We start from the raw sequence: 23357 nt of genomic DNA on the forward strand, positions 1-23357 counted from the left end.
ACCCAAGAAGCCTTCCGGCCCCTCTGTGGGCCGAATTCGGGTCCTCATCCCCGAGACACGCTTCGCCCACCTGGGCAGGACCGGGATCTGCCTGGTTGGACATCCCCCTGATCCCTCTCCTGGCCTGGGCCGGACTGGGACCCGACCAGGGACCCGACCAGGGACCCGACCAGGGACGGGCGGCGGGGTGCGCGGGGCGGGAGCCATCTCGCGGGCTGCGTTCGGCCCCCGCCCCCTGGCCGGGCCGCGGGGCGGGACTCGGGCCGCGCGGGCCCCGGAGCAGGAGCCGGCAGCGGGAAGCTACCGCCGTCCGAGCCGCGCGGGGAAAGGCGAGGCGAGGCGAGGCGAGGCGGGGCGGGGCCGAGCGCAACGGGAAGGGGAAGCCGCGCGGGTCGGGAGCCGCGCTGCGCCAGCCGGGCTGCAGCTGCCGCGCACCAAGCGCTGAGATGGGGCTGGAGACCGAGAAGGCGGATATCCAGCTCTTCATGGACGAGGACTCCTACAGCCGCCACAGCGGCGTAGATTACGCCGACCCCGAGAAGTTTGTGGATCCGGGCAGCGACCGAGATCCCCACCGGCTCAACTCGCATCTCAAGGTGAAGCCTGGGGCGGGCCCTACCCTGGACCTGAGGCTGACCCAAGCCCCCGCCAAAGCCTGGGAGTGGGGGTGCCCCCTCTAACTTGCTCCGACCCCAACTCCCACCCTCGCCACTGGGTCCGCGCCGCAGGGTACGGGATCCGGATTCCCTCTGTGGGGCCGCCTGAGTAGCCATGAATTCTTAGCCAAATTCCTGTGCGCCCACCGTGACCCTAAGAGAAGGTGGGGCACCGCAGCCAAGTCTTTCTTTCTTGCTTCTCCCACCCCGAGCTCTCCTGGATCCTGGAGAGGCAGGTTGGGCGGCATTTCTTGATCCCTGAGTCTTGTCTCCGCAGGTGGGATTCGAGGATGTGATTGCAGAGCCCGTGTCTACGCACTCTTTTGACAAAGTGTGGATCTGCAGCCACGCTCTCTTTGAAATCAGCAAATACGTGATCTACAAGTTCCTGACGGTGTTCCTGGCTATCCCCTTGGCTTTCGCTGCGGGAATTCTCTTTGCCATCCTCAGCTGTCTGCACATCTGGTGAGAAGGGGCACACTGGGGTGGGCCGGCTTTCTGAAACGTAGGAATGTTCTTTGCCACCTGCCCCCTGCCCTCCCCTTCTCCCAGGCCGGCTTGCAGGCGAAAGAAGGCGCATCATCTCTGAACGCAGTAGCATAACTGGGAGGCCTTGAAAGGTAGTGTGCTTTCTTTAGAATTGTAGGTTGGGTTAGGAGTTTAAACAGAAGAAGGAAGATCCCTCTGTCCACGGTTGTGATCTTCCTTCGAATGCTAAAGCCCAGCTGACTGTGGAGGTGGAGATCTGGAAGCCATGCTTCCAGCCACAGGCTGCTCTCTCATAGGGGCCCTGTTTTGACTTGTGCCCGTGGTTCTGGGCAGGGCTCTTATTTCTTTCATCACCTTTTATTCAGTCACCACCTGTGCTTGGGGTAAAACAAAAGAGATCTCTGAGCAGAATGCCAGTGACAGTATCATTGCAGAGGGATGTCAGACCTGGTTAAGCAGTGTTATGGAGAGGCGGCTCCAATCCTGTCACTGGCAAATGGCAAGGATGAGAACAGAGGAGAGGCAAGATGTGTGCAATTAAGATGAAGGGGCCCCCAGCACAAATGAATGAAACTCAAAATGCAGGACAATGAAATGAGAAGGCTTCCAAGTTACTTTTTCACCTATGAGGCACCAACAGGAGTGGCATCTAGTAAAAGGGAAAATAAATATAGAAACTATCGGACATTTTGGGACTTTATTCACACACAAAATGCATCATAAAGCTATAGAGAATATTTTTAAGCGTTAAAAAATTTTAAAGGAAGTGTCATATTTTACCAAGAAGTTTTGTTATTGTTGTTTTAAAAAATGTCCACTTTATTCTGAGAGGAAGAACATTCAGATTATCCCCTGTATGGCAACAATTGCCAAGCTTGTCTTTTAGGGCAGTCCTGCAGAAATGTATAACCCTAGATGTCTCCATGTCTTTCTTAATCACTTTATATGGTATTGCCACACCCTAATACATGTTGTGTTCATTGTTAGAAGTTATGAAATTGTTCTCCATTCCCCTCTACCATCTGAATCAATTTCTTTAGTCAGTTAGCTAGCTAGTTAGTTCAACCAAGAAAATTTATTGAGTGCTTAGTTTGTGCCGGGCACTGGGCGCAGAATGAATAAGATGCAAGATCTGCCTTCAGCTTACTCACAGCACATCAGGACAACTGGCTAGGTACAGAGGTGGCTGCTGAGGAAAGCCCAGCTAGATCTGTGGAGGAGGGAAGCACAGGGAAGGCTTTTAAAAAGAAAAGGGTCTACAAAGGCTTTTAAAGGATAAATTGAAGTTCACCCAATAAGTTAAAGATAAACAAACATCAATTTAATTTGATCACTAAAAACTGTAAACAATTAAACTATATTGAAAGTGCCAAAAAACTGCCAGAGGAATGAAAATCTTTGCCTTTTTACATGAGCAGATCCACAAAGGATGTATAGTTAAGCTTATATTTTGACATTAGCACATGAATTTTTTTAAAAGATGTCCAAGTCAGCGCATAAAATTTTGGATTCCTAATTGAATAAAACCAGTCATCTAAACTCTATGTCCATTTTCTCACTTTCCAAAATGTGAAAAACTGAGTGACCACATAACATATTGTGAAATGTTGGCTATGAAGCTATTTGGAAACATAGAGTGCCAGTCAACAAAGCTAGGCTTTCCTAAAACACTTGTGGAATAACTGACAACAAAAAGGTTTCCATTTACTAAATGGTGGAGAGATATAAGTAAAACTACAATTAGCCAAATGATGCTTCTCTCCACCTGGCTCTCATGAGAATGGGAGATGTTTTTTGTGTAGTGCTTCCAGCGGTGAATCATCAAACCACATCTTTTTCAGCCACAGAAAATGTATTATTTAACTTCAGCTTATTTTTCAAATTACATTCATGTGGGACATTAATATTTAACTGTCATACATTTGTCATCAGGCAGCTGTGATTGCAAGTAGAGGAGTAACTTCAAACAAAAATGTTTAAAAGTTAGTTTATACCTTGATAAAATAGATTAATCATTATGGATCACATTCCAGTGACACAATAAGACCAGATCAAGGAGAGGCCTTATAGAAGAGCAAACCCATTTGAGTAAACTTTTTTTCTTGGTGATCAAAGCTATGAAAATATGCAGTAATAAGTTCTTTGAACCACACTGCATGGTCACAGTGGATCTGACTTTAGATTATTTAAACAAACAGACAACAAAAACAAAACACTCTGAACTCAGTCTGGTGATGTTGGATCCTAGGCCAGAAGTACAGGTCATTAGGGACCGGTGAATTGGTTTGAGTCCATACCATAAACTGAGGTATATGCCATTTGGCAACCACAGGTTATTGGTCATAAGTGGATCATACCAAAGAAATGTGGCTTGGACCCCTCTACCTTTTATTTTTGCTGGGATGCAATTCAAATAAATGGTCTAACTGATGGAAATTCAGTAGTAGCAGTCTCATTTCCCAGAAGACTTTTTAATACAGCAAATTGCTGTGACAAGGCAGTCTTATGACACTATAGTTAATACAAAGCTAAACAAAAGTCCCAGTTCTAATGGATTTATTATCCAATGGATAAATATATAATCTTGCTAATTATAAGATTTATTTAAGCAATATTTGGTTGGTCACATAGAGCCCCAACCAAGTTTTGGGTCACTCCAAATTGCCTGGAGTTTCAGAAAGGAAACTAACTGGGATGTTGAGAACACAATTTAAGTTTGTTGTCAGAGGATCACTGGATCCTCTGATCCAAAGTGAGAGAACAACAACTTGAAGAAAATAAAATTAAAATGAGTTCACCACATCCTATGAACTGAGTCCTCAAATGTGGGCAATTGCACTTTGCTGCACTTTTGTCCTGTGTTTAATTCCCTCTTAGGACATGGAGATCTAAGGAGTTAGGGGAAAGAAAATTTCTCAGCCTAAGAAAGAATGGAAAGTGCATTATATTCTGAGGGAAGTGAATTTGGTTAGGAAGCTTTCCAAACTAAACTTAAGTCAAATTAAGATTATTTTGTCATAATTGTTCTCATTATATATTCTGACTTCAAAATAGTTCTATTTATTATTCATTATAATGACAGCATCATATGGACCTGTCAGGGATGCATAGTAAGTGTTAATCCTGATAGCTGGTCTATAAGATTTCCTATTCTTACTTTAATTTGTAGTGGTTTGCCCAAGGCCACATATCAAGTGAGAAACATAATGGGATAAGAAGTCAAAAGTTGGCGTCATTCAGGTTTCTGTTCAACTATTTAGCTCTGAAACACCTAGTAATTAATTTTCTTTAAAAAATTGCTTCAAGTCTTTAGCACTTGGAACAAAATACAAGATAAATATAATCTATGCAGGCAGTCAATATGAATAATTCAGTATTCTAAAAATATCTCAATCACTCAAATGCCTGATCTTCTCTTTACTTTGGGCTAAATACAACAGACCTATATTTAAGTCACATTTTAATAGTAAACCAAGAAAATCAACCTTACTTCTTTGTGCCCACCCGAGTAATAATAAAAATTCTATTGAAGCCCTCCAGCAATGCCTGAGAGTTCACAAATACTTTTGTGCCCAAAAAGCATTACTATGACAAAGAACATTATTCAGAGGATTACAGAAAAAATTAACCAACCTGAGGAATATGAAAATATGTGGTTATCTTAAGAAAAGGCATAAAGAAAAAATAAATTCAGGATACTCTAGTTTTTCTTGTCTAAGAGTTCTGACATAATTGAAGGGCTCTTTTAACTGTACTACACAACCCTTTTCAGTGTGTGTAATTACTATGGAAAATTAGTAATATAAAGCATATGAGAATGCTAAATTCACTTCAGCTCAAGTATTTACTAAGGGTAAAGGATGTCCTAGCTTAAAAAGCTTACATTCTAATAGGAAAGACAGAAATATAAGCGGTAAGCATCCATTATGATATCTTTTGGTAAATTTGAAGATTAAGAAGTTTGTTTCCGTACTTTAGACGCACAAAAAAGGGGTATCCAACCCAGCCTGGTCCAATGGGGAGAAAGTGGGATGAGACAACAGGAAAAGCTACCAGGAAGTAGAACCTCAGAGACATATGAAGATTTAGGCAGGTTAATGTTTAGGGGCAGAGATCAGGTAAATAAATTTACTATTTTGTTTATGTTTTGCTTTACTATTTTAGATTGCCTGCCACCAATAGAAAGAATATTGGTGTTTATCATGTACATTCTTGTTTATTTTTTTTAAGCAACATATTTTCTGTGCATCTTATCATGATGTAGGTCACTGTTCATTTTGTTTCAAATGCTCAATCCGGCTTAGGTGAACTGGGCCATTGTTATATCTTTTCATGCATGTGCAATAGTCAATGGCCTTATTTGGTAACACTAATAATCTTTACACATCTCTCTTCCTCCATTCCAGGATTATAATGCCTTTTGTAAAGACCTGCCTAATGGTCCTGCCTTCAGTGCAGACAATATGGAAGAGCGTGACAGATGTTGTCATTGCCCCATTGTGTAGGAGCGTAGGACGCAGCTTCTCTTCTGTCAGCCTGCAACTGAGCCATGACTGAATATTTGGACCCCAGGTCCAGAGATTTGGATACTGTAATCTTCTTTGTTGTTATAACATAAAGGCACTACTGTTCTGTTAACTCCCCAAATGTTCAAATTAAGAAAGCTATTAAGATGGGCAACCACATATAGAAATGTTTATTTTCAGATCTTTTCAAATAATGCTTTTCTATATTAAAAGCCAAGGATTTCATATCTAACTTTATAACCAGAATTATTAAGTGGGTTGGCAACACTTAATTTTGAAGGCAGACAGTTCTTGCTTTAGTATGTAAGTATACATTTTGTAATGATGAATCTATAATGATCAAGGGACATTTCTCTCAAACACTACAATAGTTTTGTGTACAACTGCTCATAAAAATATGGAATTTCTTATTTTTCTTTTACTTTGGAAGCAATACTTCTTAAATTACCTTTGCAGGTAAAGGCATGGGGATACTTAGAGATAAGATAACACAAAGATTCTAGAAATTACAGTAACAAAAGCATACAGTGATGATAGGGGCTCTCAAATATAATAAAACAAATGTGAAAATAGATTCATGAAAATATGTTCCTTTAAATAGGGCATAGTTAACCTACAGGCATATTTAACAAGATGTTTCAATTTACTGTATATTTTGTACTTATTGTAAATGTTGCTCTAATCAGTTTGCTTTAAAGAACTCATTATATTTGTTATCTCGTTGAGCTAATATATAGGAGTAAATGTATCTTCCACAAGGAACTTCACTGGTGAGATTGCACTGTCTTGATTACATAAGCATATGCATCTTCTTTGGTAATAGAATGGAAAAGAGAGATATACAAGGCTTTTCTTTCTAACTTTTCCAAGCAAAATCCTGAAGTGTTTTATGGCTGATGTTTATCTGGCTGTGATCTTAATACAAACCCAACTGATATTTCATCTAGGAGATGCTTTCTGTCTTGTAATTAGAAATTAAACCTGTATTCTGCATTCCTATTAATGTTTCACTTTACCTTCAAGTAATATTGGTGCTATTTAATAACATTTTAAAATAAAGGCTATTTCTGACACTTAAGTACAATTTCAACTACAGTAATTCATGTAGTAATTTCAGGAGAGTTGTCAATTTACTGGGTCCACGCTACTGAGCTACGTATATATAAATTAAAAACTAACAGCTGCAAACTTTCAAGATGTTATCTAATATGAGTCTTGTACACAGTATAAAATTGTTCTTATTATTTTTGAACTGTAGAGTCCTATTTCAGTGTTATGAGTCACTGTTGTTTTAAAAATCTCTATTGCAAAATGATAGGCATGTACAAAAGATGTCTGTGATGTGAGTGGTTAACTATAATTTGCATATCTTAAAAGTGTATAAATGCTCAAATTTCAGAATTACTATCAGAACTCGGATTAATATTCCTTTGAATATCTTCATAGAGGACAACTCCTCATTCAATGAAGATTAATTTTATTTTCCCAAATTCTAAGGCTGGTGAATATACAGGATGATTGAACTGGAATACTATTGGGGACCAAAGCAAATGAATGATCAGATTATGAAACTCATATCCTTTTGAAGGTAGCTACAAAAGAGATTTTTCAAAGCTGCCTTAGGCCATTGTAGCATCCTTAGAAAACACTCTCATGATCATTAACTTCAAGCATTACTACTCATTTGACTATATAGATGTTACTATATAGTTAGTTAAAAAGGTCAATAAGTCTCATGACTTTATACCTTGTATTTAAGATGTTTTTTAAAAATATTTGGATATGTTGATTGGGCAAATATATTTGATTAATAAAATATCTATTTAAATAAATCATAAGCTTCTATCTTCTAGCTATTGGCAAGTTTTAAAGCCAAAATATATACACAGTCATATAACAAAACCTATTAACTTGCAAAAAGTAGAATATATGATTTCCTTATTTCTGAATAACATTGATCATTTTCAAAATAACTTTTTATTGAGATTTGCCATTAACTATTTTATTTCAAAGATTGAAATTTTGTACCAAGTGAATCCAGGTTTCATGTGCAAATATGTTGGTTCTTTTATTTGGGGGTGGGGAAGAGGTGGGTGATGATGGGACTTTCCCAGTATCCATAATAAACTTTTTAAAAACTCATAAAATGTGTTTATTGCTTTTACTACATGTCAAACTCATCAATAAAGAACATTTTAAAACTAATTTTTCCTTATTAAAAAACTCATAACATATAAAAATACATGAGTTATTGCTTATTCAGGAATGTATTTGTGAAAAATTACAAGATTGGCAATTTAACTTTTTTGTTTTCCCAGCATTTAAGAGGTTCCCTATAAACGTTTCTGTCACTTGATGAATATGATAGAATAGCATGTTCTTAAACCAACCATACTTCATATTCTTCATGAAATAAAGTATCTTGCTAATGCTAAATAAACTCATATTTCTGTTTTCAATTTTTTAAATAAGAAAATAAAACAATATAAATCACATGTTCTTCGATACCAGTACCATGAACCTAGACCAGAGTCCAAAATTATTTTTGGTAAGTCAATACGTGAAGAGTAGTTGCTGATATTGGCATAGATTTTCTTGTTGTGAGTTAATCTGGAAAAATGACCAATCTCCAATAATAAAACATGCGTTTAGCTTTTTAAAGTGCTCTTTAAAGTTGTGAAGAACTTAAAAGTCCCTCTTTTCAATAGTTGTCTACATCCCATGAATTTATTTAAATGCCTTTCTTGGGAAGCTGTTGGAGTTTAGTGAAAAGAGTCCTGCCCTCCAGGTCAGGCATCTGGATTCCTGTCTCAGCACTGCCATTACTGAGGTGTGTCACCTCCTACAAATGGTTTAATCTCAAGGTCTCAGTTTTCTTATCTTTAATGAGAGGATTAGACTCAAGGATCTCTTAGGAGCGTCCCATCTCATTGTTTCCTGTGACTTCTGTAGAATGAAGACTTGGCTATGTATATGCATGTGTATGCAATCTTGCTGTTCAGTCCAGGAATTTTTTAAAGGCATTTTTAAAAATCATGAATTTTCTATCAATTAAAGGACTGGCATGCTATAAACACAGGAATTAATGCATTCACTTTTCACAGTTCTGTTGATTATGAGACTGTGTACGTGGCTTTGATTCTTCATGACAGGGATTCCTAGATTGAGAACAATTCTAAGTCTTTATTATTGTGACAGTTTCCCCCCAGTAATGTTACTCTGTATTTTAAATTAATTACAATTTATTTTATTTATAGATTTTTCTACCCAAATCACTGCTATACCACCATAATCACGGCCATCTTCATCTTTTGCCTGCCTAGTTGCCACAGCCTCTTAACTGGTCTCACTCCCAGCTTCAATATGATCTTTTCCAATCTATCTTCCCCTTCAAAAAAGAAGTGATCTCATGAAGACTCCATGTCATTCCCCTGCTTAAACTATCAATTATATGCCATTGCCCTTAGAATAAAATCCAAACTCTTGAGCACTGTTCACAAGGCCTTCACTATCAACCCACTGTTTTCAGCAACTCTCTTCTGCAGCCCTCACGGAAGTGCCCAGCCCTCTTCTGTCCATGGCAGCATCACTCTTCCCCTCATGGCCTGCCTAACCCTTCCTGTTTCCAGAACTCCTCCACATTAAGTGCCTCTTCTATGTCTTCATATAAAATCTTGTACAAACCCCTATTATCACTTACCACATGGTAAAACTAACCCTGTTAAATAACCCTACTAGACTGCTGGTTAGGTCTTTGAGAACCAAAAATATGACTTCATCTTTGTTTCCTGGGGTTCTAAAATGGTGCCAAGCACCTAGTGAGGTCAATCAATGTTTTCTGAATGAACGACTACATGAATAAATAATTGAAGAAAATTTGGGATGATTGCAGAGCTGGAGTGGGAATCACATTTTGACATCATAATTTTCTTCATTTGCATGAGGGGTTTGAAAAGTACTGATCCTAATAAGATTTTCCTTCTCACCATTTTCTCACTCATGAATCATTAAGTTGGAAAATGAAAATGTATGTAAAGCATATCAAGTATATTTCATCTTTTGGGGTAATGCCTATCTTTACTCTCAATTTTCTTGCCTGAAATTTATTTTCACGGCTTCAGGGGTAGGAAATGCTAGTACTTAGAAACTGGTTTGGAAACATTCTCTCTGGCATTTTAGAATGTTGCTATTTCTTTTACTATCCTATTTCCCATTTTGAAATTTATACTAAAACATTGTTTTTATCGAGTTTTACATTTTAGAAAACACAGTCCCATACACTGTCTCATTTGAATCCAGGACAAATTAAATAGCATAGTGGAGAAATCACATAAATAATGGCTCAGTTTCTTTAGCTTGCAATTTCATCATTTTTGAATGTTTACTTAAGATAACAAGAGCTTAAAGAATTTTTACAAGATTACATATTACTTTCAGATAAAAAAAAAGTAGGTAGTGTTGCAATGAAAAATTACTACCACTAATGCAACTTATCATAAATCAGGTTTTGGTATATTTCCTTCCTTCATGGTATATGTTTATGTGGGGAGGACAAGAGAAGGAACTGAAGGAGGAGGGAGCAGAAGATAAGGATATACAAGATATCTAGGTTATATTTTTTAGGAATAAAAATAATTTCTGCTTCCATACCTAATCTTCCCAATTTCTTCTCCCTGTTTACCCCCAAATAGCCAAATAAGCAAAAGAAGGCACGCTGTTGTATTTTAAAACCATTTTTGCACCCACTCTTCAGCTTCTTTCTTCGGACTATATCTGAACTGCCACCACTGGAGCCTTACACCTTGATGCTTGTTTAAATGAAAGATACCTTTGGGTGAGATAACATTTCAGTCTATTAGTAGACATCCATTACTTCAATGTGAATGGATGATCTGAGAAGGGGATGCTGAAAACTATGTAAGGGGCCCTAGCATGAGGGCCTTGAGTGGAGCACCACCTGAGAGCATCTTACACTGATTAAAAGACACACCACCAAAGTGAAAGTCAAGACAGAAAAGGGAGAACAGGAGGCTCCAATGACACAATCTTTACCCTTCACAGTTTTGCTTTTGGACACCTCTGTTCAAACCCCTAGTGAGGGGGTCAATAGAAACTGAACGGGGTGGAAGGAGTTGAAGTCAGCTAAGACCATAAAGGAAAGTTCCTTATGTCTTATTAAATGAAAAGGGCCCTGGGAGGGGGCATGAGGGCTCTCCTAGAACCCTGTGCCCTAAAGACAATGGCAGAAGAGCAAAAGTTAAAATGAAAACTGTACTACAACTTGTGACCATCTGTCTCTCTTCCACCTCACCTCTCTGTGCTGTTGACTGTTGCCGTGTATCTGTGGCAAAGAAAGAAGACCATGCAGCAGTCAGAGAAATCAGAGGACACCACTTCAACAATTTTCCAAAAATAGGACAGACACCTATCTGCCTGCACTTGGACGTGTCAGGTCATTCAGCTTGGCTGCACAGCTGGAGAAGTTGTTTTGCCATTATAGGAAAAGGTAGGGGTGGAGAATGATGAAAGAAAGGAAGAGACATGACTCAGAGTGGGAAAGAGCACGTAACCAAGGGCAAATATTTCTCCCAGACATAAATGGATCAGGAAGAGATAGGAGCTACAGGTCATCTCTGGAGCATTCTTTTCTCTCCCTGCCTCTGAGTAGCTTGTCATCGAGCACCTGCCAGTAACAAAAGGGGAGAGAAGGGCAGGAGGCAGGACCTGCCTCTCTAACTGAATGGCACACCAGTTCCAGGCAAGTGCTGGCTCAGCTAACTGGGACAGTGAAACAAGGAGTCATTTGGAAAGTTGCAGGGATAAACACAGCATTTCCCAGGGAGGCAGGTGGCAAAGATAACATGTTTCTTTTACTGAGGAGGACACCGGTTGGAATACTTCATGCATTACAACAGTGGGAGAATTCTGATCTCTGGTACAAATAATAACATTTCCATTTGTTAAGCATTTATTACTTGCTGGGCATTTATTTAATCTGCACAATAACTCTATGATGTGAGTTCTATTATTGTTTTTCAGATGAGAAAACTGATGTCCTTAAGTTGAAGAATTTTCCCAAGATCACATGGGAGTCAAGATCTGAGCCAAGAGAGTCTGACACCAGAGTTCAGGCTCTTAATCACTACAGAGATTATCGGCTATTTCTAGGATGTGGGTATGGCTGTTCTAATGACTAATTCTGCCTTCCGACCAAAATCTTCTTTTTCATTCATTGTTCAGTCATGTCACCTTTCCTGCTATGAGAAGCACTTTTTTCTTTCCTTTCTCCCGTAAATGGAGTCAGTACAAAGTCCTCAGTGGTGGGAGCTCCCTACAACCTGGTATCTGGGCTCCCTGTAACTTCCTCACTCTGCCCCCTTCTAATCCCTGAGCCCTCCCCTAATCCTATTCTCTACTTTCCTGAGCACACCATTTCCTTCCCTGTATGATCTGTGCCCTAGGCCCTAACACTCCAGCTAATGTCAGAAAAATATCTTTCAGGGACTTCCCTGGCGGTCCAGTGGTTAAGACTTCGCCTTCCAATGCAGGGGGTGCGGGTTCTATCCCTGGTCAGGGAGCTAAGATCTCACATGCCCCAAGGCCAAAAAAACAAGACATAAAACAGAAGCAATATTGTAACAAATTCAAATAAAGACTTTAAAAATGGTCCACATCAAAAAAAATCTTTAAAAAAAATTTTTTAAAAAGAAAACTATCTTTCACATGCTATTATTCCCATGTTTTGTAAATTTCATAAAATTGTACTACCTTTAACAAAGACTTTCTTATTATGTATCAGAAACACAATGATGATCTTTCTCCTCAGTACTAGACACCTAGACATGTAAAATCTTAATAATTACAGTAATAATTTCTAGTTAGGCTAAGCATATACCTTTCGAGATAGGGGCCGTATTTCATATCTTCATTTGGTTGGAAATTTCTTATCAGTTTGTACAGCTTTTAGTATGTTATCTAATCCTACTCTCAGTTATTTTACCTTTAAAATTCTATGGAAAACCATATATAATTTTATTTTCCTCCAATAGGATAATTTGCTCACAAGAAATTTTAAAAACAGAAAAACCAGATTGGCATATACAATCATATTAATGGCTTGGTTGTATATTGTCATACTGCTTTTCAATAGGCTTATACAATTTACAATTGCAATAGCAATGTATGTGTCTCCACACATTATCAGCATTCATGTGTATATATGTATATCTTTAAAAGTTACACATATATGTAATTTTTACTAAGATATTAGGTGGTATTATAGAACAACATTATAGTATTCCATTTTGCACACATAAAAATTTAACAAACATTTTTCTACAGTGATAACTAGTATTGTGATCCCCACACTCATTTCTTCCCCTAATTTTTCATTCACCTTTAATATAGTAATGCTGTCTGTGCTTTGCAATAACGGTTATGCTGAACACCTATCATAGGGCATGGTGTTTATGTTTCCCACTATTGGCAATGGCTAGCAGAGATCCACCCACTCTTCTGCTCTTCCTTCCCTCTTTCTCCTCCTCTCTGCTCTCATCCAGTCCAGTGAAGTGAATATTTTAGATGGCTTTGAAGGGTGAAGGCTTACAATGTTTTGCTATGAGACAAAGAAAAACTCAATGGATCACACAACATGATATTGATTTCTTTAGAACTCTGTCTTAAATGATCTAACAAAGTTTAATATTCTTTCTGATTGAAACTTTGCAAATAGTGCACCAAAATAAAGAAATCACCAAATGAACATGTCTGCAAAAACAAACATTTTTTACATACATATTTTCTCACAAAGCAGTTGTGGTAAACTAGTCAATATCAAAATAGGGAGCCATATGTAAAATGAGAAGTCATGACACTGGAATATATAAAAAGAAGCATAAGATACAAGCAAGCCTTCCTCCCCAGTTTAGATATGACCGTGTTGAGGCAGTCACAGAAATAGCACACATTATTTATGGTTAGGTAATATAAACTAAATGAAATCTCCACGAATATCTAGCATATTTGATCAATTTCATGGTAGCCTCCGTGTGCAGGAGCCATGAAGAGGGTGGAAGGGGTGGGGGAGGGCCATGATCAAAGCATTGGAAATAAAACATCAAAAAAACTTTTTTATCATGTAGAAAAAACAAGTGAGCAATCAACTGAATTATTTATGTACATTTTATTTAGACAAGAGGAAGATCTTATGATAATTATAAATTTGAAAATAGACCCCTGAAAAAGAGCCAGAGTTGTTGATATTATTTATTCTAAATGTGAGTAAAGGGCCACATAAAAGATGAAAAATATTGTACAAAGAACGATTTTATTAAAACTATTTTTTTTCTGAGAGAAAGACTAAGTGGGGTCATCTTAAGTGATAATTTTATTAGAGTAGGCACACGCAAAAAGAATTGTGATCCTAAATATATTGAACAAGAGGAAATAGCAAAAAAGATCATAAACTATTTTTCATGTTAGAACTTTTGGAATGATGAGACAGATCAGATTCAGGCAGTCTCTATGCTGCACGATGAACTAGGGATTCATGTAAAGATTTCCATGATTTCATGATTCTTAGAGTTGAAGAAATATTCAGAATTGGAAAGGAAAATCCTCCCAGTCTTAAAATCTTCAATGAAGTTGGCCTAGCATGACATACTTTCTGTGCAGGGTAGGTTTGGGCTACTTTGAAGCCCTCCCTAAGGCCAGTGCTGCCTCAGCTCTTGCCATAGCCAACATGTTTTGGGTGTGGCTAATGGGAGAATTTAATACAGCTCAACTCCTTTCGTAGCAAACAAACAAACAAAGCAAAAAATAAAATAAAATCCAACAACAACAAAAACCCATCCTGGCTGCTGTCCAGTTTGTAATTCTTGATCTCACATTCCAAGAAGACTTCAGTTTATAGAAATGGAAAGAACTGCCAGTTCTCTGCAAGCAACTTGGCCAACTTAGCCTGTAGGGTTTCCCCTTAAAAGATGCTTCCTTCAATTTCCTTCAAATACTTCTTTAATAGTATGTTACTTCCTTTTCGGAGTTAGGATTCCCTGTAAGTCATCCAGGCTGCCTTACTACTGCTCTTCCTACGATGATGTACAAGCTCTGTTATGCATGTATTTGTGGAGGTTTTTCTTCATTCGTGGTTCTAATTTATGAGGATTTTTTGTTTTATTTTGTTTTTTAGTTTATTTGCTGACATAACTTCTGCCTTTTTTTTTCATTTTCCCAAGACTGAATGATTATTTAATAAAAAGCATGCCACACTGTATAGAAACCAACACTCTCTCCCATAATTCTGTGTATATGGGACTACAGAAATGTCACTGTCCCTGTCCCACATCTTCAAATTGACATTCTCAGGTCACAACAATAAGTCTTCCTAAAGGGGACCTTCTGGAAAAACAAGCTATTTCCTCGGCTCATATTTCCCTCTTTTTGTAGCAGGCACCAGCCATCTATCCAAGAAGTATATATTGGGGAGTAAGGAGGGCATCCATCAGCAAGCCCACAGCTGTTGACAGCCATAAGATTAGAGACAAGCACAAAGGGATAGGTCAACATACTGGCAAAAAATCCTGTGACAGCTAGGGAATAACTCATTTCATTCATGGGGGAAACCCCACCGTTTGGTGCAAGGACATTGATGAGGTAGGCCACTGAGTTACAGAACCACAAAGAAATGATGTCACCTAGGAGGCGAGGAATAACAGCCACAAAAAATCCTAGTATGCCCTCTTCCTGATAGATAGTTACTATGGAGTCACGAAGTCCATGGTACTTGGATTCTCTGCCAATGAACTGTACCATAGATCTCAGGGTGCTCACGTGAAAGGGATGAGTGATGAGAGTAGCAGCAGAAGAAGCCATTATCTCTCCAGTTGTCTCCTTGATAACTCGGTCAGAGACGAAACTTCTTTCTGTACATTTCCAAATCATGACTCCTCAACCTTGTCACACTACTGGTAATGTTGTAAAACTTTACCATGGACCACAGTTCCAAGGACCCCTGAACACAGTCTTGGAGTTAAGCCTGTGAACAACCCACGCTTCCCATGGATGCTTGCAATGTGCTGAGCCTAACAAAAAAGACCAGGAAGCTGACATACTTGCCGCCCCAAAATATTTCGTCCAACTGTTGGAGGAAGAGGCTCATATCCCACCTGGATGAGCACCTTCACATACAAGAGCGGCTGGGACAGGATGGTGAGACAAGAGCCCAGGAGCACCTGACTGGCCGCGTCTGCCATGATGGCACCCACTGAGGGACACACAGACTGAGCCACCAAGCAACGGAGACAGTCTGGGATCATGTGCCAGGGCCACGGGCTTCACTGGCCGGCCCTCGTGCACGCGCACTCACCCTCGCGCACCTCCCTGCCCAGCTTCTGCCTAACACCTCCCTAACACCTTCAGAGAATAAGCATTTTCAAGTTTCCCCTAGAACGCTGCTTTTCAAAGTTTAATGTGCATACGAATAACCTGGCGATCTTGTTAAAATGCAGAGTCTGATTCAATAAATCTGGGATTGGACCTGAGATTCTGGTTTATAACAAGCTCCCAGCTGATGCTGCTGGTGATGCTGCAGGTCCCTTTGGGTAGCAAGGCCCTAGTAATTAGCTTGAGTAAGACATGGAGAGAGGTGAAGATGAAGTAGCTAAAGACAGAGAAAAGAAGAAACTGAAAGACAGATTATTTGACCCTCTGAAAAGATCCTAGGGCTTACCTGGTGGCGCAGTGGTTAAGAATCCGCCTGCCAATTCAGGGGACGCTGGTTCGAGCCCTCGTCCAGGAAGATCCCACATGCCCCAGAGCCACAACTACTGAAGCCCCCGGGCCTAGAGCCCGTGCTCCTCAGCAAGAGAAGCCACCGCAATGGGAAGCCCGTGCACGGTAACGAAGACCCAACAAAATCAAAAAAGAAAAAAGAAAAAAAAGATTCTACAGTCTGTCCCGTAACTATAATCCCCCATACTAGCTTTAAAACACATTCACATTCCCTCTGAAGTAAGTTGAATTGATTGACAGTAAAGCCAGCAGTGCCGAATTAAACCCATCCTCCAGTATGTACAAAAGCTGATGTTACAGACCCAAATTTTCCCTGGAATTGGTTAAAAACAAAAAAAACCTTCAATATACTCAATATATAATTATAAGAAAGTAAAGTTCTCTATAAAGACCAGACCACTTAATAAATGGTCAATATGAACTGATATATACTTTTTGAAGAGTGAAATATTTTATGATTAAGCATTGTTGCCTCAAGGGGAGTGGTTGTAGACATAAATTTCCCCCAGGTAAAAGCAACTCCTGGTAAATAGTTTATTTACTAGGGAAAGGGCCAAAAGGAAAGAGTGTTTCCTTTGTTAAATAATGGAGCTCTGACAAAGCCAGATGGGTTGGTTACAAAACAAAGGGCTTTTATAAAGGACTCCTCCCAAATATTTACATTAACTTAAGAAAAATATGAAAGTTTTACAGTGTATATCTCCTTATAATTTCATGGTAGTGTTCAGGGACTACTACCATTTTTATTCTTTATCACTTCATTAAAATAGAATTTTTAAATTAATCGTTTGTTAAAATAAAATATGTGATGTTCTAAATTTAGATTTACTTGTATGCTGTTTAAACACTCTACTAGTATACTATAAAATGCCATTTATCTCAGATATATATTATATTACATTATATATTATATTACATTTTGCTGTCCTATTAGGTTTTCTGAGCGTTAGTCACACTTTGAATAAGATTTGTGGAGTTTCCATATTTATAAAGGGTGATCAGAATTTTGTTTCACTTGAATAGGAGGAAATGTAGTCATTGTCCACATATCTGAAATTCTACTTCTCTCAACTGGATGTAACGTAGCAATCTGGCTCACCACTTGACACCAATTTTTCTGAAAAAATTGCTACACCCGAGCCTCATATTAAACATTTTCAATCTTGGATTAGCTAGGACTGTAATTAGCATTGCTTTTATTATTGATATAAATCTACCTAGGTTAAAAAAAAAATGAGCCAAATATTGTTATTTTTTATATCTTTTCACGCTTTCTGAACATATTATTCCTTGATTATATCAGCGTTTGGACTAAGAGTTCCTCTCTTTAATAAATGCTGGAACAATTATTTTGGTAGGGCTATTATCCAGTTATTAAAATAGTCAAGGTAGGTAGATCCCCCAATTTCATAGCAGTTAGTTTGATTTCTTATATGGTATCATGATGAAATGATGAATTGAACCTGGAATTTTAGCACAAATAAGAAAGAACTCAATGTGATTTGTGTTTGCTTACATTTAGCATTTTCTCAATGTTTAGATTTACTTGCATGCTGACAAATCAGATTGTATTATGATTTTGTTTTTAATGTAATTTATGGGGGAAAAACTCAAGGAAAAATTTACATATAAAAGAAAAAGGAAGTCTGTAAATTTTGAATATCCACTCTTAGAGACAAAATTTCGCTGCATTTTCGAAGAAAAATCACAAGTTTCATCATATTGAGTTCTAAATCTGGAACAATAATGACGATGACAATAAGATGGCCTAATTTTTGAAAGTAAGGTAGATTGTCAGCTGCTTTGAAAATCATATTCTGAAATCTTATTTCAATAATACTGAATAACCAGTCAGATTGATTTGGTCTTGAATAACAAAGATTTGATAGGAAAATTATATAGCAAACTGATACAGTAAAAGCTAAAGACTAAAGATATTATTCCACCATCAATATTTTGAGCTAATTAGAAGGATAGAAGCCTTAATATAAGGCTATCAATGAAATATAAACGTTGGCAGAAGTTCTAAAGTTACATATTTGGAATTTGAACTTGAGGGTTTGTTATAATTCAGAAAGACCAGATAGATCTTATATGTCACCAGCAAAATCTTACCAGGATTATGTTTTCTTCCAGTTTATTGAGATATAATCAATATACAGCACTATATAAGTTTAAGGTATATAGCATGATGATACATACATCATGAAATGATTATCCCAATAAGTTCAGTGAACATTCATCATTTACTATAGATATAAAATTAAAGAAATAGGAAAAAAAGGTTTTTCCTTGTGATGAGAACTCAAGGTTTACTCTTTTAACAATTTCCATATATAACATACAGCAGCGTTAATTATGTTTATCACTCACACATTACATCTCTATTACTCTTATAACTGGAAGTTTGTACCTTTTGACTAGCTTCATCTAATTCCCCCTCCAATGGAAAGAGGAAAACTAGTGAATGATGACACTTTTGAAATGTTTACTGATGTTCTTTTCTGGATGCCCATGGAGCCTTCCCCTACCTCACCTCCCACCATACCTAGGGAAGGATTATTACAACCAAAAAGCAGAGATAAGGCTTCTCTTGATTCCAAAAGCCTTGGTCCTGGGGGAATTCAGGGCATTAAAGAAATTGAGTGATATATGAGCAAGGCTTCCTGCTCAAGGGAGACGAAATTAGGAAAATAAGCAAAGTAATTTTTGACACATGTGCATCCCTAGCATGAACCCAGATAAAGGAGGATCTAAGAGCAGAGGTACTTGTGCCTCCTGCTTCTGAGTAGGGCCTGTAGAGATAGCAACCCTCTAGAGTTCCTCTGCACGGTGGTAGGGCATTTATTCTGTTCTCTACACCACATTTACCATAGGAAGCTCCGTGATGCTGCATCAGGCCTGCCCACCCAGATTCATCAGACTTGAAAAGAGCCCCAAGAAAAGGACAGAAGTAGCAAAAGGTGTCTCTAGCCCTAAGGGTCATACTGAATCAGCATGAGGACATTATAGCAGCATCCTGAACGGACCAATGACAGACAGGATATGTACCTATCAGCAGATCCAAGATGTACAACTAAGGAAGAGACTCTCCTCCACAGACCCACCCTGGGACTCCTTGGCAATAAGCCCCTGGAATTTAGATGCAATACAACCTTAACAAAATGGAAGAAACTAGGACTTGATTGAGGTGAAGGTTCTGCCACATGAAGGAATGGGGTTTGTAAAAGAAATTAAGTTCAGTTATTAAAAAAAGAGAAAGTTATACCTCACAGGGGACCTGAATAATATCTATGTTTTCCACTTTAAAAATCTGAAGCAAACCAGGCAAAACAAAATTATTTGATCAGGCTTATGGTGAGTGTTCATTACACTATTTGGTTGAACTATTTTACAATAAAAATACTATAAAAGAAAATACATTTATTCCAATCCTGAATCTGACTGAAATTTGTCTCCTTAACCCTAGCATCTGTTTTGATTTAGGCAGTATCCTCAGTGGTTTAAATGCATCACCTCATTGAATGTTCACGGCACCCCTCTTGGGTAGACGTCAATTATATTTTTCATTTTACAAATAAAGAAAATAAAGCTAATTTAAAGAAACAGTATAAAAAGAATACTTTTTCAGCCATCTTGATCAGATTTTTAAGATGTAGAAATAGTTGTCCTTTTTTTTTTTAAGAAAATAAATAGAAAAAAATCATTTAAGAGAGTCAAAATGGAAAGACCAATGAATTCCTCAAACTGAGGAAGATTCCAGTGAGGCCTTCAAACCAGAACAGGGATAGGAAGGGACTGGGTGATGAGGCAAAGTCTTCTTCTAGAAAGCCATTTCTTTCTATGTATAAAATGGAATGTATGGAAGAAGGTATGGCAGGTATGGGAAGAAGGCCTGAATGGGATCTGGGGTATGGAGGTGAATAGGGGAAGGTATGAGAGGTGATGATGGTGAAAACAGGGTAAATACTCAGCTGAAACACAGATTGTAAAAATACTGCCATTTATGTACTTGCGTATAAATAGTCACTGCTCTAAAATGTACTCCCTCCCCTCTTGTCCTTCTCCCAAGGGCCCCCAACTCCCAATAAGCCAGCAGCTAGCCGGCAGGACACTAAGGCACAACTCCAGAGCTGTGACTCAAGCCTAGAATGACTGCTTGGTGGCTCTGCCATACTAGTTATTAAATTGTTTTTATATCACACCTAGTGATAATCCTTATTATAATCTAAGCTACACTCCCTTTTTTGAACTCATCAACAAAGGCACATTTGGGCAGTATCAAGCTTCTGAGTGTTGAGAAATCTTGGAAAGGTGACTGCTTTTTTAAACCTTCATATCATTATAAGCGGTCAAACCTTAGACTCCTAATCCTGGAGCGGGAATTAGATGAAGCCAGCTGAGAGTATGAAGAGGACCTAGGGTGGAAGGGATGGGAAGAGGAAGCTGTGCTCAGGGGTTAGGGGGCCTAGAGAAAGAGATGAGAGAACACAAAAGACAACTTCACAGTATTGCCACAGCCTTCCATGTCATTACACTACTTAAGAATCCCACGCCCCGTAAGTTGTTAACAGGTGCTATAGTTATTTATGAATTTTAAAATGTTTCATTGCCCCACAGAACTCCTTAAGAACACATCATTTTCATGTACCTAAACTTCAGTTTCCTTATTTCGAAGATGGCTGGTTTGATGATCTGTGTCCTTTCAGCTCTCTATATAGTAACATATAATGCATGAGCTGACCTTTAAGGCTGCTTCCTAAAAAAAAAAAAGTAGAGGGCAAATGAGTTGCCATTTACCCATTTTTTTTTTAAGTAAATGATTTGGAGAAGTTATTAACTTGCCTCTAAGCCTAAAGTTATCTCTGTGGGTATCAAAGAAAAAATATATTTTTTTTACATCATCTATTCATTTCAAATCTCTGCTAACAGTGTTCTACTTCATCTTTTCTTTGTATCTCATAAAGCTGGATGGAGCCAATTATCCCAATCAGCTATTATAACGAGAATATGATCTGTTTCTCTTTGGTGCCAGCTTCTTGTTGGGGCAGGTTAATGAAGAGTTTGTGGTTTTTCTTCTCATTAGGAATTCATTTTGGCATTGACAACGCTTCACTGATCATTATGATTCCATGTGCTGTGCTGACTTTGGGGTGGACTTCCCCAGGGAGGCTGCTTTCCCTCCTTTGAGTGCTAGTTAAGCATTCACTCACAGGCCTCGCCACAAAGTCCATTCCTTGCTGGAATGCAGGACATGCTCTCTCCCTGTTCCTGTTGACTTTTTTCACAGTCAAGATTACTCATTGCAGCTGAAGACTGAATAACAAAAGATGGGAAACAGCTTCCACATTTTTCCATAGAACAAAACTCAACTGCTTTGCAGCCAACATTTTTATGAAGGAGGAGTTAGAGGAATAGCAATCTTTTCGCAGTCATTAGAGGTAGACTAGGCACTACACAACACACTGACCCTGACACCTCCCTTTTCTAGAATATCATGTTTGTTAACATGTCATCTGTTCAAAGCATTTAGAAATGCAATTTGGCAGAAGTAAAATTAAGAAAACCCAACTTTGGGAAGATCTTTAGTATTCTAATGATGACTAGTCAGCATAATTAAGGTCATGCCAACATTTGTGACATTTTCCCTGCCATCTACTTGAAATTGATCTTTTCTTCAAAAACTGTATTGCCTTTCTGCTATCAACAATAACAAAAACCTGTGCTTTGTCATTCTCTTTTATATGTTTATGTCTTCTCTCCACCTTGATAATCAAGTCTAGGAGTTCCATCCTCTATTTCCCTTTCTCCTCCTCCTTTTGTGTCCATCCCCATTTTCCCTTTGCTAGACTGCCAGTATTTTTAATATATCCTGTGCCCTTTCAGGTATAGTCCCAGCTTTTTCATTTCAAGTCATAATTTGACTTTCGATCGCATGTGGAACATAATGCAAAATGTCCTTTCCATTTTTGGATGGTGAACTTCCTTATTATTGCCCCGAAGTAAAACGACTGATTATTGTTCAATTCATCTTGTGCCACTTTATAATAAGGTAAAGAAAACCCCGATTTAGGAACAGATAAAATATTTTCATTGCTAACAACTTTTTTAAAAATTCTAATCAATTACTAGAAAAACTAAGCCTCTTCTAACTCACAGCCAAGCACTTAAAAAAAAAAAAAAAGAATCTTCTCTGGTAAACTTGAAACTCCAATTAAATATTTGTACAATTGTAAATATTTTATGTATTTTGTAAATACGGCATCACCTGTTTCCTTTGTTCCAAGGGAAAAAAAGTAATAAATTAATAGAAAAGTTAAACATTTTTATTTCTTATTTCAAAGCATTTGAGAGACATTTCAGAAGCGGTTGGTAAACGTTAAATTCTGCATGCCTGCTTCTCCAAGTTTCCATCCACACAGACTAGATGTAAACCAGTGTCACCAAAAGCACACCACACACGCACCCACACAGATTCCTTCCTTGTGTTTAGATATGAAATGCACCTAAAGGTTCCGGGTCATTTTTCATCCCTTCCTCTGTGAAACAGGGAGGTAGTTGTGTCTTAAGCAGCGATGGAACGTGGGCGATGAGAAGAAAAGGCTTAGAACAGGGCAGAATTCTTTCTGAAGCTCGGTTGCCCATACTGGGCATCTCTGCAGGCAGTCGACTTCCTCCACTCCCCACCCCTGCTGGGATGATGCACTGCGAAAACATTAGCTCCCTCCCCGCCCCAGACGCCTCTCAGTGGCTTATAGTTGGAAAAATGTTGCCCCAGGTTTAAAATATCTGCCCAAGCAGCCCAGCCGGTGAAAACGCTTTCTCATTGCTCTTTATTCCCGGCGAGCGCTCCCCGCCCTCTGCTGCCAAAACCTTGGGGATGTGCCTAGACCCGGCG

At 38.6% G+C, this 23357-nt stretch overlaps 2 protein-coding genes and 1 pseudogene across 6 annotated transcripts in view; 1 reads left to right on the top strand and 2 right to left on the bottom strand.

Annotated features, from left to right (window-relative positions):
• Positions 1–23357, bottom strand: part of TFEC (transcription factor EC) — a 688992-nt gene that overhangs the window by 530019 nt on the left and 135616 nt on the right. The window lies entirely within an intron of this gene.
• CAV2 (caveolin 2) lies at positions 196–8115 on the top strand. Its single transcript, XM_082472427.1, has 3 exons — positions 196–596; positions 934–1121; positions 5552–8115. The coding sequence occupies exons 1-3, from the start codon at positions 447–449 to the stop codon at positions 5700–5702; spliced, it is 489 nt and encodes a 162-aa protein (XP_082328553.1). The 5' UTR covers positions 196–446; the 3' UTR covers positions 5703–8115.
• Positions 11712–23260, bottom strand: LOC309665697 (mitochondrial carrier homolog 2 pseudogene; annotated as a pseudogene). Its single transcript has one exon. The product of its transcript is annotated as a mitochondrial carrier homolog 2 pseudogene (transcript).

Source organism: Balaenoptera physalus (genome assembly GCF_965194825.1).
Source record: "Balaenoptera physalus genome assembly, chromosome: 8".
Classification (NCBI taxonomy): domain Eukaryota; kingdom Metazoa; phylum Chordata; class Mammalia; order Artiodactyla; family Balaenopteridae; genus Balaenoptera; species Balaenoptera physalus.

Bases quoted from the DNA above. Each gene is read 5' to 3' on its own strand.
- CAV2 (XM_082472427.1), top strand. From the start codon at position 447: ATGGGGCTGGAGACCGAGAAGGCGGATATCCAGCTCTTCATGGACGAG. The intron at 597-933 runs GTGAAGCCTGGG...TTGTCTCCGCAG, and splicing joins GGCTCAACTCGCATCTCAAG to GTGGGATTCGAGGATGTGAT. The intron at 1,122-5,551 runs GTGAGAAGGGGC...CCTCCATTCCAG, and splicing joins CTCAGCTGTCTGCACATCTG to GATTATAATGCCTTTTGTAA.